At 38.8% G+C, this 14,635-nt stretch overlaps 1 protein-coding gene across 1 annotated transcript in view; it reads right to left on the reverse strand.

Annotated features, from left to right (window-relative positions):
• Window positions 1–738: 738 nt before the first annotated feature.
• Window positions 739–14,635, reverse strand: part of CSMD3 (CUB and Sushi multiple domains 3) — a 650,552-nt gene continuing 636,655 nt past the window's right edge. Inside the window, exons 68-71 of the mRNA XM_044421466.1 lie at window positions 12,586–12,698; window positions 10,460–10,547; window positions 3,470–3,605; window positions 739–898 (exon numbers count right to left, since the gene is read on the reverse strand). Of these exons, the coding sequence (XP_044277401.1) occupies window positions 739–898; window positions 3,470–3,605; window positions 10,460–10,547; window positions 12,586–12,698 (497 nt within the window). The remainder of the gene's footprint in view (window positions 899–3,469; window positions 3,606–10,459; window positions 10,548–12,585; window positions 12,699–14,635) is intronic.

Here is a 14,635-nt window from a genome sequence, read left to right on the forward strand (position 1 = left end):
CAGGAGATGTTAGCATGAAGAAAACAATGAAGGCAGAAATGGAGCAGGGAATTAAATTCATGAAATAAAAGAATCGGAGACTTGACACTTAATTATCCCACTGCGGCACAGAAATAATAGGTTGCACTTGCAAGCTTAAGCCCATTAATGGCCATGGCATAATCTTAGGAATTCATTGGGATAAATGGGTAGGGCTGGGGGAACATAACATTCTGAGAAAGGAGAGAATAGAACCAAGTCTTAACTGCTGGGGGAATTGTGTAGCTCAGTGACTCTTGCTGTCTCCTGTAAATATAACATTAATTTCTACCATATATCATTTGTTTATTCCTTTAAACCCAGTCCCTCTAGCATAGTTTATAAAGCACAGAAGTACTGATAGTGGATGCTCCTCCAATATAAGCAAATATGTTTTATTTTTTATTTTTATTTATTTATTTTTTTAGAATAATCCTTTTTTAAAAAAAGCAAATAAACAGTGAGTAAGCACTCATGGAGTGCAGCAAATTTTCTGTAAAATGCTCCACAGTAAACATGAAGTCAATATATTTTTTTTCAGTTTATGAAAAAAGAAACCCACTCTTGTCTCTCTTTCTCTCTCATCTTCAGAAGAAGGTGACCCAGGAAATTCTGAAAAGTGTGCTTTAATTTTATTATTAAAAAAGAAAAATCAGTGGACTCTGTGTGCAGTGTGTTGTGTTTCAATTTTCAGAGCACTGAAGTCAGGCCATCGCAATGTTATACCATTGTGCAGACTGTGTTCAGGTTGGGATCGAATCGCACAGCCTTCCCTTCTACGGACTTTGCGTTGGTGTCATACATGGGGTTTTCAAAAGCAGCTTGCCCATTGTTATTTTCATGTACAGAGCAACCTGTATACTGTGTTTTAGGTGCAGTTCTGTGGAAGTAGAAGAGAGAGAGTATATTATTTCTGCATCTGTAACCTTTTTAAATAGCAGGTGATCAAAGTGATGAACAACATGATTCAACTTTTTTAAAAAAATACCCAAGTCTTGTATCCTAAAACTCTGGGTGAAAGGTTACAATAAACACCTAAAGGGTTATGGTTTCAGGAGACTCTGAAGGTCCAGAGTTCACCCAGAAGGTGTATCTCAGCAGTGCTTACCAAGCCAAAGGGGCTGTATGAACCCTGATTATCTATGACCAAGTTACAATTAAGCTAAGGTTCCTAGACATGACTAAGTTATAGTCTCCTTTATATATATGAGATCCCCAGTGTAACTGGTAACAGCCTTGCCCTAACCTCAGGTAGATGAGCTGGATAGAGGGTTTTCAGAGAGTATCCAAAGCAACTTTTCCCAAGTGGATGCCCTCTAAATTCCTGACCAGTGGTCATACTGGCTAGGACTGAGGAAGGTTGCAGCTGAAAACAGCTGGAGTTAGCTTGGAAAGACTGGCCTAAAAAGTGTCTTTCTAAGTGTCTTTCAGTGTTCTTCAGACCAGTACAGGGTTGTGTGGTAACCTAAGACATGAAAAGTCTGCATTTTGTAAGGTTAAGAACACTATTTGCACAACTTTCTGTGAAAGAATTGCTTTGCTATTCCATGCAATTTGGGTTTCCAACCAGTAAATGAGCACATTTCAACAGGAAAATTGAGAGTTGTGATTTATCTTCACTCTGCTCAACATGTAATAGTGGATGAAGGTGTGAACAAAGGTTCCAATAAAACAGAATCACAAATAATCTGAGAGAAGATCAACCAATGAGGCATTGTTATCCTTAAAAATTTTGTACACATCTTTCAAACAACTGAGGACAACAAAATAAATCTCTGGAAGAAGTTTGTCAATATAACTTGATAATGGCTGAATCTTTTTCACAATAAAACATTTCACTGGCACAGGCTCTTCCATGTTCTTACAAACTATGTGGGATGTAAAATAAATTATATATAAAATACAAGACACAATACTGTAAATGTCAAAAACAAAATATAGGCCATGTATGAAATACACAGCATACCCTTTTTATTACTGGCTTGCAAGACACCGAGAAACCTGATTAACCCTACACATCTCTTAGAAATAATTTAGAACAACAATTTAAATAGGAGGGCTATAATGTACACCAATAACCTTTCCTATCATGTATTCATGACAGTTCTAAAATGAGGTTAGTGTATGTATGCAGTAAAATTGAGTTTTGTTTTGTTTTTCAAAGGAGCTCTTAATTTATCTTGAATAGAATAAAGGGATGCACAGGGCAGGCACTAAATAATTCAATTTAATGAGAATAGTGAGGATGAACCAAAGACATTCATTGTTAATGTTATTTGCTCTTCCAAGGATGCCTCTCAAATATAGTCCAGTAATGGTACTAATCTGAGACCAGCTTTCATCCCAAAGCGATGTGCTCAAATACACTTGCCTCCAAATCTGACCTTAACAACAGCAGTTTTGTCTGCAAACAAAATTTAGCAGGCCGGCTGGAACTTACTGTCTTTCATGCCAGAAAAGCCCCATTGTTCTGCCCATTATTCTATTTTAACTTTAGGATGGCTATTTTGTCCTTGCTCCGCTAACAGTCACAGTTTGTTTCTGTACCAAAAATATGAGAAATTTTGTGCTTTATACGAGTGTGTGTGTGTGTGTGTGTGTGTGTGTGTGTGTGTGTTAATGCAGAACCTTGAAAGTTAGTTACACATTATAAACCCCTTATGGGTTTAATTAGTCTTTTGAATTTTTCTGACTTTCCCATGGGTACTTCTGTGCATCAAAACATGCAATGACTTGTAATATTCTGAGATGGTGGCTCCCTTAAGATTTATTGTATGTTTTTGACTGATGACTTTCAAATTTACATTTTGCTATTTCACAGAGAGTAAAAATTCCAATTACCCTGTCAGAAATGTGCATAAGTGAGGTTTTCCTGTTCAACTGGCAAGGAGACAAGCTGATGAAACCAGAGTAAATTTGGCCCATACACAAGATGGTATGTCCAGGTTTGTGGTTAAGACTTTTAAGACAATTCCAAAAAGGGTCAAAATGCCATTCAGGACTAATTCAAATATGTAGCTTTGCTTCTAAATGTGAAGCAAAGACATCCTTACTGCAACATATAAACTCTTCCTTGGGTTACACTAGTGTAAGAGTCTTGAAGAGCTGAGATTTAACTCGTCTGAATTTCATTGAGATTTTTATTCTGAAAAATGTTGTATTTCATGATAGAGTTAGTTTTACAAATTAGATAGCACATACTGCTGGATAAAACTGGGTCTTTTAACTCTCCAACCCATACCCCCCATGCACATTTCAAGGGGCTATTACAATAAAAACTGATGGAGCAAATAGCCTGGCTTGAGATACCCACCTCATTCATCTCCCCATGTGATCCAGATGAACTATGAGGCCTGCAAAGAGGAATCAGCTTTAAACTTTCAACTCCAGTTCAAAATGTCTCACATCTCTCACACACACTCATATATGTGAAGGTTATGGTCTTGCTTACCTTTGTTTATAAAGGTAAAACCCAAATCCGGCTAATATGAGGGCAAAGAAAGGCACGAGAATAGCAATGGCCACAGAACTGCTGTTTGTACCATGTGATTGGTTTGATGAATTTGAGCCTTCAGACATATTAAGTCCTGGTGAAATAAAAAGAAAACCAATTGTGTAAGGTGGCTTACAAAATTCCCCTCCTGCCAATCTCATCCTCACAACAGTAACACTGTGAGGTAGGTTGGGCTGAGACTTTGCTACTCATCCGGGTCATCCAGGGAGCCCCATACCTGAGAGGAGACTAGAACCCAGATATCCCAAGTTCTAGCCCAGCATTCTTAACCACTATATCCCATAGGATTTTAGATACACAGTAATTTATACATTGTATATGTAGATATAATAAAGTTAACATAAAAGTCAGGGAAAGGGGCATAAATCAGTGGCCATCATTTTGATGACTGTCAGGCAGAACGTTCGATTTTGTAATGGTTGTATCTGGAGTCTTGCAAAAATCACCCCTATGGTCACAACTAGCATGAGCACTAGAAATTGCTAGATGCAGAATATTTTTGTCCATTGCTATCAACACAATTTATCCACTAAAGTAGCCAGAATCACAGCTTGATCTTAAGCCAGTAATCATTGTCCTTCTGTGATGTTCAAAATATTTTCTGAGTAGAGATCAAGTTTGACTTTTCATGAGTCACATGGAGTTTGGGGAAGGTTGCATGCCATATTAATAGACCACTGAAATTTTTGTCTGGAAGGGGGAACCAGGAGCTATTAACCCTGTATGGTTCTATTCAAACTCCCTCAAGTAGAAGATGGGCCCACATTGTGGCCATTCTCTTGAGCAAAAGGCAAGACAAGCAACTGGTAGCCTGTGAAACTGATACTAAATGCTGTCACTGCTGAAACTGACAATAAACACTGCTGTCTCCTGCACTGCAAAGTGGAAATAAGAATATTTTAAATCCACTGCCACAAACTAGTCCCCTATCTATAGAAAGAGTAAAATGGCTGTTCTAAATGATTCTGAAAATCATTTAGAATTTCTTAGATATAATAAAGAAGCCAAAATCATGAAGCTCCAAGGCTGGGTGGAGTTCTCCATCCATTCTTAACACTGTGAGAGCAGAACAGTAAGAATAGCTTGTTATGCTTCTACTGAACATCTTCCGCAGTGATGTAACTCAAAGGTTGCCCAAAGGTGGGAGGATGTTGAACTTGATTTTATAAGCCTTTTGGATGATTATGAGGACCCAAGAACCAGACATGACAGTAGCCCACATGGAAAAGAAAGATGTCAAATGTGTTTGATAAGAGGCAGGGATACAGCACTTATCAGGTAGGTCTGTTTTCCTGCTGCTGGCAAGGTACCCAATGACAAGTGAGGCTTCTTTATTTGAGCATCAGACCTCTTAGGAATCCATGTCTTTTTGGATAACTTCTTGGACACTGAAAGAGAGGATGAGTGGCTAAGGGACAGGAAGACTGGTTCAGCCCATGGTTAGATTCTGAGCTGGAACAATGAAGTCCTTAAAGCCATTACTGCTTTCTTCACCAGGATTTGAAGAGGATATCCTGCTACAGGATATGAAGAATGGCTCCACAGCTTCTCAGGCACATTTCCACAGAACAGGATTGGGCTGATCGGATTTGTTGCAGCGTGCCTGCCTTATGATTGCCTGGCAATGAGCACATGAATCCACCACACACTTTTCATCAAGAACTAATAGGGACAAGGAGTGGCCTATTGTGGCTTATTGCCACAGGGCAATAGTGATAAAACTCCTTGATGGCCAACAGTTGCAAAATGATCAATGAGACCATGAAAATAAATAAAAATAAGGACAACTAACAGGGAGAAGAGAGAAAGAGTGAGCAAAAACCTCAGCAGCTTGAGTAACATAATCCACAGGGAATGAGGGCAGTTTCTCTCAATGGTGGGTGAAAAACAAGTGTGGGAGCAGGCAGGGAGCCAATTGGGACATGAATATTGAATTGGTGGGTAGAAAAGTACTTTTCAGAAATCCCTTAGGCACAGAAGTTTTACTAAGAGGCTCCACGCCCATGCAGAGGCCATGTGTGTGATGCAAAGAGACCATGAGGGAGAAATCCATGTCATAAACTTTGATAGAAATTTGAGTTTCATGTTTAAAATGCTTTGGCTTAAATAATTGACTACTGATACATCAGCTTAGCTATCTTGATTATTTCATCCTCCTTCTCCTCCTCTTTAAATATATGCCATACATGCCAAGTGTGATGATATAAACAGAAACAAAAATAGAGTTGCGTATTTATACAATCACAAATTGTTTATTGTTAAGATACTGTAAATGGATTTGGCTTCTGTTGAAAATGGGTAGCTATTTTTGTGGGTATCTTTATATCTACCTTGGGACATTTTATAGTTTTATTTCAGATGTCTAAAAGAAAAGGAAAAGAAAAGAAGACCAGTACTGTACTCCCTTCTGAAGTATCTTGGAGGGACAGTTATTTGGAAGAGGGTGGGGCATTTTGTCTCGCTGCTTCTTGCATTAAAGAACTACAAACTAGTACAGAAATATCCATAGGATAAAGAAGCTCCCAGCCTAGATCTTTAATATCTACAAGAACTTTCATTACCTAGAGATAGCTGACAATGCCCATTTGCGAAAAGAGGCCTGGCCATTTTTATTCTTATACATTTTACGGTCTTTTTCCAAATGGTAGCTAATAGCAATAAACACCCATTCAAGAGGCATCCAAGGGGCTGTGGGATATGGCAGATGTCCCCACCCCAGGGGAGCAGAGCATTGAACTGAGTACCATAACCTCAAGCAAGAACTCCCTGTTCAGATTCCCCACCATCTTTCCTTTTCACCATGGAAATCTCCATAGCAGGCTTTCTGCTAGAAAGCATCGCTGCCTGCTCAGAACAGGCCAGGGAGAGAAGAAAGTTGACAGTGGGAGAGGATACATTGTAGATCTGCTGGATCCACAAGTTTTTCTGTTCCTGAAAGATAAGCAAGTGAGATGGCACCACCTGCTCAAAATGCAGCTGAAAAGAACAGAAGGTGTTCTTCTCTTGATGCATCTTGACAGCAGTGATTCAGGATTGGAAGAGGGCTCCAAGCATAGCACTCTGTCCCTTAAAGATCAGTCCCAAAGGGTTGTGCTCTTAGCTGAGCAAAATGAAAAATACACTCAGATTCAATGGCCAAACACCTGTGCAATGTGAGAAGTTGCAGTGTAATGCTGAACTTACAGTATACAACAAAGAGTTGTATCAGATGCTAGCCAAACAGCTGACAACATCAACAATATTTATTCTGGAATGGGGTGTTTTTTGTTTGCTTGTTTTTGGCACTCAGCACATGAGGGCTGGATTGGTTGCAAAGATGAAGGGTTTCAGAAAATTTAGTTTCATCAAACTGCTGGAGCTGTTTTGCTAGGGTGAGTTCATGGCCAGGGATATGGAGCCAAGGTCCTGGAAGAGTAATTCATCTAATGACATTGAGTGAAGCCATTATAAATTTGTTTGCATTTATGCCCACCTCTTTCACAAAGAGTTATGGAACATATTATGAAACAGACTATGAAAAGTAGAGCACAGTACAGTACAATAGCCCATTTTTAACTCTTGCTGCCAAAAGCCTTCTCTTTAAGTGATCTCAGAGTATTACTTAAAGAGAGTCAATGTAGCCATTTAATCAATTTCCTAGCAGAAAGGGATTCTTTAAAAACAATGGACAGTACTTTTCATCTGCTATGTTGCATTCCCTTGTTGATGCTGAAGTCCAGCTCTCTTTTATTCTAACCATATTCACATTAATTCCTGGGCAGAACATATTAGATCAGTGATAAATATATGCATATTAGCTTTGTAAGCTATGGTGTAATAGTTTTGCCCAAGATGTTGCTATCAATTGTATTTGCAACTAGGGGCAGACAAATCTCTCTTTCTCACTTTCCAAAGCATTCCCTTCCCCATCCCCAAGGGTGAGATTGTTCCATCCTATTTCTGTATCACTTTATGCTGTTTTCAAACTCATGCATAATCTTATGTATAGATTTTCAACTACAGTAAAATCCATATGGATGTTTACCAAATATGTCCACTAAAATAAGCCTTTTTGTATATATTTTCTTAATGCATGCATCATAATGTGCTTTCTGATAGAGCACCTTATTGAAAAATTCCAAGTGTGATAAATGAAGGATAATCGTGCTCTGTTTTATATAACAGCTAGCCAGTGTTAAAACCCACACTACTGTGCCCTCTCCCAGCTCCACTTGCAAAAGGTTGTTTGTTTAAGCAAATGAACACTGGGGGCAGACACCCCTTACTCTTCCTTAACTTAAGCAGTAGTTACACATAATATTCATTTCAGGGATGTGCAAAATTTTGAGTTCCCTAGAACTGTTAACCAGGTCTGGGAGTAAAGAAACCAAACAGGTGTGCAATGTATATTTTATTTTAGAGGATCTTCAGTAGCAGCCTCTGCTGCCAGTTCTGGAATGCTCTCATAAAAGAAGCTTGTCTGGCATCCACATTGCTATTTCAGCGGAAGGCTAAGGCTACTGTTTCAGCAGGCTTTTGTAATCTTTCAAAGTACTTTAATATATTTTTGTAACTTTAGTACTTTTGTGTTTTATTATCCTAATCAGACTAATGTAGTTCTGCCTCTTAGTCTTGATATACAACAGGGGTGGTCAGACTTGCTCAATGAAAGAACAACATACAGGTAAAAGTAAGTGGGCACCTCAGGAAGTGAACTGCAAAATAAACTCAAAGAGTTGCATGCAGCTCCTGACCCTTGCCTGCCCACCCTGATATACCATTCCAGGCTATGTTAGCCCTTTCAGGATGTAATCTTATAAAGGATTAGGCAGAAATAAGTCCTACAAGTCCTAATTTTTAGTAGTTTTATATTGCTGTTTTATTGTGATTATATCACTATCATTACAGTAAAAAGTCAAGCAAATGTATTTTCTGAGGTACTTCTTAAATATAAGTACTATAATTAATTTTATATGCTATATTTGCCTTAAGTCATTGCATTTCTATGGCTTTTTTTCACTCCCTCCACAGTACTAGCCCCCTGCCCCCAGTTTTGCAGAGGTCCCTTCACTGCTAGAGTTTGTAGTCAAGGGCATAATGGATGGGGCACTTGGAACTTGTGCTCAAACCCACAAAGCTATGAGAATTATGCTTGGGATGATGAAAGCATTGAAGGAATGACTTCCCTGAACTCCCATTTGGAAATATTTCTTCTTGTAGGAAAGACTCAAAACACATGGTTCAGTTTTTTTCAAGGTGCTGTTTTGAGCAAAAAAGCCCATGTGAAAAACCATGGACTAGTGAGATTTGCACACGTTTTATCAACCCACTAGTTTTTCAGGGTCCATTTTATGAAAAACAGCACCTGGAAAATATGTGGCTTACACAAATCACACAGGTTGTATCAAAAACATATTTTTCCTGGTGTCAGTTCCCATAAATGGCATTGATGGTTTCAAAAAAATATGCAAATTACTGTCCATCCTTCAGTTGGAAACCTACAAAGAAAACTCAGTTTGACCAACTTCCAACCCATTTGATTGGAAGCAGAAAGGCAATTCAGAGAGCTCAGATGAACTCATTGTTCCTCTGCCAACAATGGTCACTAATTAACTAGTCACACGGCCAGAAAAAATAAGTCTTTCTGCCACAAGTGGCTCTGTAGAATTTTGGGCTACACCTTCCCTTGTTATATCATCAGAATCTTGCCATAGTTTATTGGGATGCTTTATGGCCACAAAGAAACTGCTGCATGGGAAGCATGCCTGGCTTGGAAAATATGGTAAGCCACTGGTGATTTCCAAGCCATGGTGGCACAGAGTGCCCTGTGATCCCAGCCAGTGCTCTGCCCTGGCCTGCAGTGCTTGTTTATCATATGCATAGGAGATCTTGCATAAGAAAGTTGTAATTAATCCGGAAGAACTAGGCTACCCTAAATTTAAGTATTACACTACAATTAGCTGTGATACATTTTAGGAAACAAAGGTTCAAGAAAATGGCTCAGGTACATGAATATAGTGATGCAAAATGCCCCAAACCAACCGTTCATCCTGTTATAGTTTTACACTTAACTAACTGTCAACAAATAATAGCACCCATGCACAGACGCAGTACACCTCTGAATACCAGATGCAGTAGGTGAAGACCATAATTGGTAGCATCAATTTGTGAACTCACAGAGGTGTTCGGTGAGCCACATGGCTAGACCTTGATTCAACCCAGCTCAGAATTACTCACATATTGTGTGCCCTTTCATGAGTACTTTATAGTCTATAATCACAAAAGGCTTCATTTATGGTGGCCATGAGAAAACCCTGATGTCTTGACTTTACTCCTTTCCAACCTATAGGTGGCATTTACAGTTTGGCTTTGGTTGCCATGCTGTCACTTCCCCAGTATGAGTACAAACTCTACATGTGTCCAACACTGGCATGTGTGTGTGGGAACACACACACATGCCTGAGGCAGGCAGACACACAAACGAGTGCAAACCAGTCTTCGGACAATCATGCACTGTGCCAATTCTGAAAATAGAACAAGCCTTTAGCGAACACATCTGCTATTAGCAGACATACATTCTCAATTTTAAACAGAATTTAAACTCATGTTCCAACACTCTAGCAGATGCAATCATTTTATCAGGAAATGTCATAACAATTGCCATGGTCAGCAATTCAGAACTGATGCATACAAAATATGTGGATGAGAGAGGAGGATCATTCCTGGTGTGCTGTTCCTGACCTGCTCCTCATGCACTTGATTCCATACACTGAATACATTGCACACTTGTACCATCTCCATGAAATCATGTTCCTCTGCTTTTCACAGGGTTCATGATCTTGGAGCTCTATGCACAAAGAGCCAATCAGCAAATGGATATTGTGGTTGGGCCCATATTCCCAAATGGAACTCACACAGGGTTTAAATAGTGCAGTAGTAGTTAGTTACCTAATCTTTGCAGTCCAAATTGTCCATAATCTTTACCCTGGATAAATCCTTGAAAGACATAGGTAGCACCATCAGGCTCAGCAGAAACCTAGAGGGATTTTTAAAAAGGAACAAAATCACATTGGTTAAAAATTCAGACACTGCTTTGGGTTTCAGCTCGTATAAGACAGGTGATCTGTTTAGATTTGTATCTTTCATGGAACAGATTTTTCTAACAGTAGGTAGCACAGCTACAAAAATAAATGGGCCTTTAAATCTTTGTGTTTCAGTTGTCTTAAATGTGTTTGTTTTACTAACACCTGAGATTACTGTCAGCAAAAGTGATTAAAAATATTTCTGTCAGTGTGATTGCTCTGTATATTTGTCAAAAAGAGCTACTGACCTATAAATAAGTCACATGTGACTGTAGAACCGAGAACACTTGTAGATGTTTGAACTGAAACTAATTTTAGTCCCTTTTCTTTTTAAAGCTTATTTTTAATTATTGCAATCCAGCACACAATTATCATGGAACAGAATTTAAATGTGTGCAAATATGCACCCAACTCTAGACAAGCTGAAGTATGAGTCATGTGGAAGCCACATTGCTGTTGAACTGGGTACCTATGAATGAAAAGGTACCCAGATCTGCAGTCATATTTATGTGGCCAATAGAACATGATCAAAACTTTTAGCTCTGTCTCCAGCAGCAAAGAGAAGGTGTCTTCAGTTTCAACATACCATCCTAAGCAGTTGTATGTATATGGATTGCAGTGTACTAAAATGTCAGTGTTTGCAGAAGTAGTGAATGCTAATAGTCTAGCTGCTTTTTCTTGATTGAGGATCTGGAACTATTTTCAGCACTGGCACTGTTTTCCAGTGCCAGTTTCTCACATGTGTTCCCATGACATTTCCCTCAGTACTCACACATTTCTTACACTGTGCAGCATTTCACAGACTGCCAACAAGTTTATGGGTCCAGAGTGACTGAAAAATTAGGTCAAAGAAGGAAGCATCTTGAGAAGGATAGATCTGCCCTTCTTCTAGATCATCACTTCAGTCTAGATTGGCATCCCCCATAGCTGCGTTTTGCAAAACTTTTTTTTTTTTTATAAGAAGATCCAATCATGGAATTCCCAACATGTGTAGCTTAAGCCTCACGTTATCTATTTGGTAGTGACCCCATAAAAATCTTCTATACATGTTACAGTACTATATGCCGGGATAGGACCAAACAATCATGACATCGCATTGTTGCTCATTTTTGCCACATCGCTGTTGAACTGGGTACCTATGAATGAAAAGGTAGCCAGATCTGCAGTCATATTTATGTTGGGGGGGCACATTAAGGTAATAGATTTTCTGCTGCATTTGATGTCCACTTAAGTAACTGGAGTATAATCCACTGTGGTGGTACAGACTGTTGAAATAGCAATGGCAGCAAATCACAGACACAAGTTGTAAGTTAAATGTTAATTTGTTCCTGGATGTTTTAAAGCAATTAGTTGCAGTGATTGGCTTCACTCAGCTGTGCTATCAGCATCCTACACTTTGCAAGGGGCAAGGTCCCTAGCAGACTGGAGATAGTGTCTTGTTAAATACTGAGGAAAGGCATATATTTGTTCTGATATATGTGGATCTACTTGCCTTACCAAACACCTGGGACATTTTCTGCCTGAACAATTATAAGGCAACTATGCATGTGAAGCTCCACTGCACTGCAGAGGAGACGCTTACTATAACCGAGGCTGGTTGTATTCTGTGTCGTCAGCATGAAAATCTATTAATCTTGCTATGAATATATTACAGAAAAGGATAGCACCACCTGCTTTTACAATAAAGCAATAACCACTCTTGAGAAATAACATTGAATGAAAGTCTGTTCTGCATATTGGCACACCCAACAAACATGGGTATAATTCTCATGAAGCAAAATTTATCCACGGCATTTCCGAAGACCTGTAAGAGCCCCACTATATATTGTGCTGCCATCATTCATACTTGTCCTGTCAGCAACTGTTCATATATCCTTATTTTTCAACATTTTTAATTAAACTTTCATTTTTAAAATGTCTTTTTTTCTAGTCTCGTGCACACACCATCATTCCTATTAAGATAATATTGGATGTTGCCAAAACTGTACTCACAAAGCCATCCATTGCCCATTTTTCCTCCTTCAGTTTGTTCACAGAAGTATGAGATGGTGCTTTAATGAGATATATATGGAGCATTAAACGAGCTTCTTGGCTTTTATACACCCCTGTAAAATATATAAATAATTGATTTGTGCCATTGATACATAGTTTGAGTTTTAAAACATTTCTCATCAGAAGTGAAATGATCGCACAAGTGATGATTGATTTTCATGTTGTGCAGATATTCAAAAATAGAAAAAATAAGTTTTTGAGTCATCACGTATTTCAAGTCTGCTTTATAAAGAGTTGGAAAGCTCTTGTCTCTGTACCCACCACTACTTTTGCCTCTTTGTCTCTATCCTGCTAAATTCTAGCACTAAAAGACTCATGACTCTTTGACCAAAGAGAAACACAGACTATAATATGGATTGGTTCCAGACTAAGTTAGGTGATCTTTAAGTCCTACCAACTCAAGGTGGAAAGGTAGTCTTGGCCTAATTGCCACTAGCAAAGTTTGCATTCAACTACAGATGTGGGACTGCATAAAACTCAAACTTATCAAGGTTCTCCAATTTCCAGTTTGGATTTTATGCTAACCTGACACTATATTGGATTGCAAGCCTTGTCAGGTTTGTGTGTGTGTGTATGAAAATTCAAGCATACTTCCACACCTATTTTCTCACATTAGTCAAGCATTTTTATGTTGACTAAATAATGTTTGCATGTAGTTTCAAATGAATGCATTTTTCAAATACAGTTATTGTTGTACGGATTTCTAAATGCAAATAGGGTTGCATCTGCTTTCAGTTCCAGAAAGTATGTATCAGATAAATTCCATATGTAGGGAGAGGGAGGAAGCAGGGTAAAATATATTTCTCTCTCATACCTACATTGAATCCTACAGTGTTCAATTCAATTTGTGCTTCTATGCTAAAAACAATTCAAGCAAGAAGAGTTCAAATTTCATGCACTCTCTGTTTTCTTTCTATATATTAAATGCTACTGAGAGAGAGAAAAACACAAGTATTGTGGATCTGTGCTTAACAGAGTTGTGAGTGCCTTGACCTATAAAGAAATTCCACCTGTTCTAGATGATCCTGTAGGTGGTGAATTGCAATTCTGGTTAAAATCCACACAGACACATTTTGTCACCAAGGATCGAAATAGAAGCATTGACATAATTTATGCAATACTACTATCCTTTACAGATCTCAGCAAAGCCCTGTGATATAGGCAACTGTTATACCTTTCCCAAAGGGGAACTGTGACCATGCAGCATTTCTCAATCTGCCCAGTTTATTCATTGCCAGGATGATATCAGAACCATGGTCTCTTAGCTTCACATCCATTATGCCATACTGTCTCATTTACACATACACACAAGTTTCTAAAATATGTTCTGCAGAGATCGCATGATGAGAAATATGTTTCAACACAGCTGAGGAAAGGTTGTAGATAAGGAAGGATAACAGCTCAGGTGGCAGGTAAACGGTGGCAGGTTCTATTGGTGGCATGTCCAAACAAGACTGGGGAAGACTGAAGTTTAAAAGCCAGGACACTGCTGCAGATAACACTCAGCTTGGTGACCGAAAGGCCTGATGATCCTAGCACAGACTGTGCAACAGCCCATGAGGTGCTAATTATTGTTCCTATGTTCATATTTTTACCTTCCTCTGAGTCCCAAAGCAAACAATACTTTAGGAACTGCATTATTCAGGCTCTCCTGAAGAATTGGGAGGAGGTTATTGAGGTTCATCATGTATTGTGATGATACTTTCCAGTGTTCAGAAGTCAAAATTGTTTATCAAAAGCATGCAAGGCCTCCTGAATTTCAGCTTTTTAGGAAAAGCACCACAGATAATTGTTTTAAAGCTGCTTTCCTTCTGTAGATAAGGATGTTTGTGTTTTCTCTCACAGTGAAAACAATGTTGTTTACCTTACTAGAACACCTTTGCTCCCAGGAAAAATGGGATGGAGCCTGAGTGCATCCTGATAGACTCTGCAACATTTGGAGAAAGGAACCCTATAAAATCCAAAGTAGGAGGCATCATCTTGTTCCCAG

This window comes from Varanus komodoensis, unplaced genomic scaffold (assembly GCF_004798865.1).
Source record: "Varanus komodoensis strain SLA01 unplaced genomic scaffold, ASM479886v1 scaffold12, whole genome shotgun sequence".
Classification (NCBI taxonomy): domain Eukaryota; kingdom Metazoa; phylum Chordata; class Lepidosauria; order Squamata; family Varanidae; genus Varanus; species Varanus komodoensis.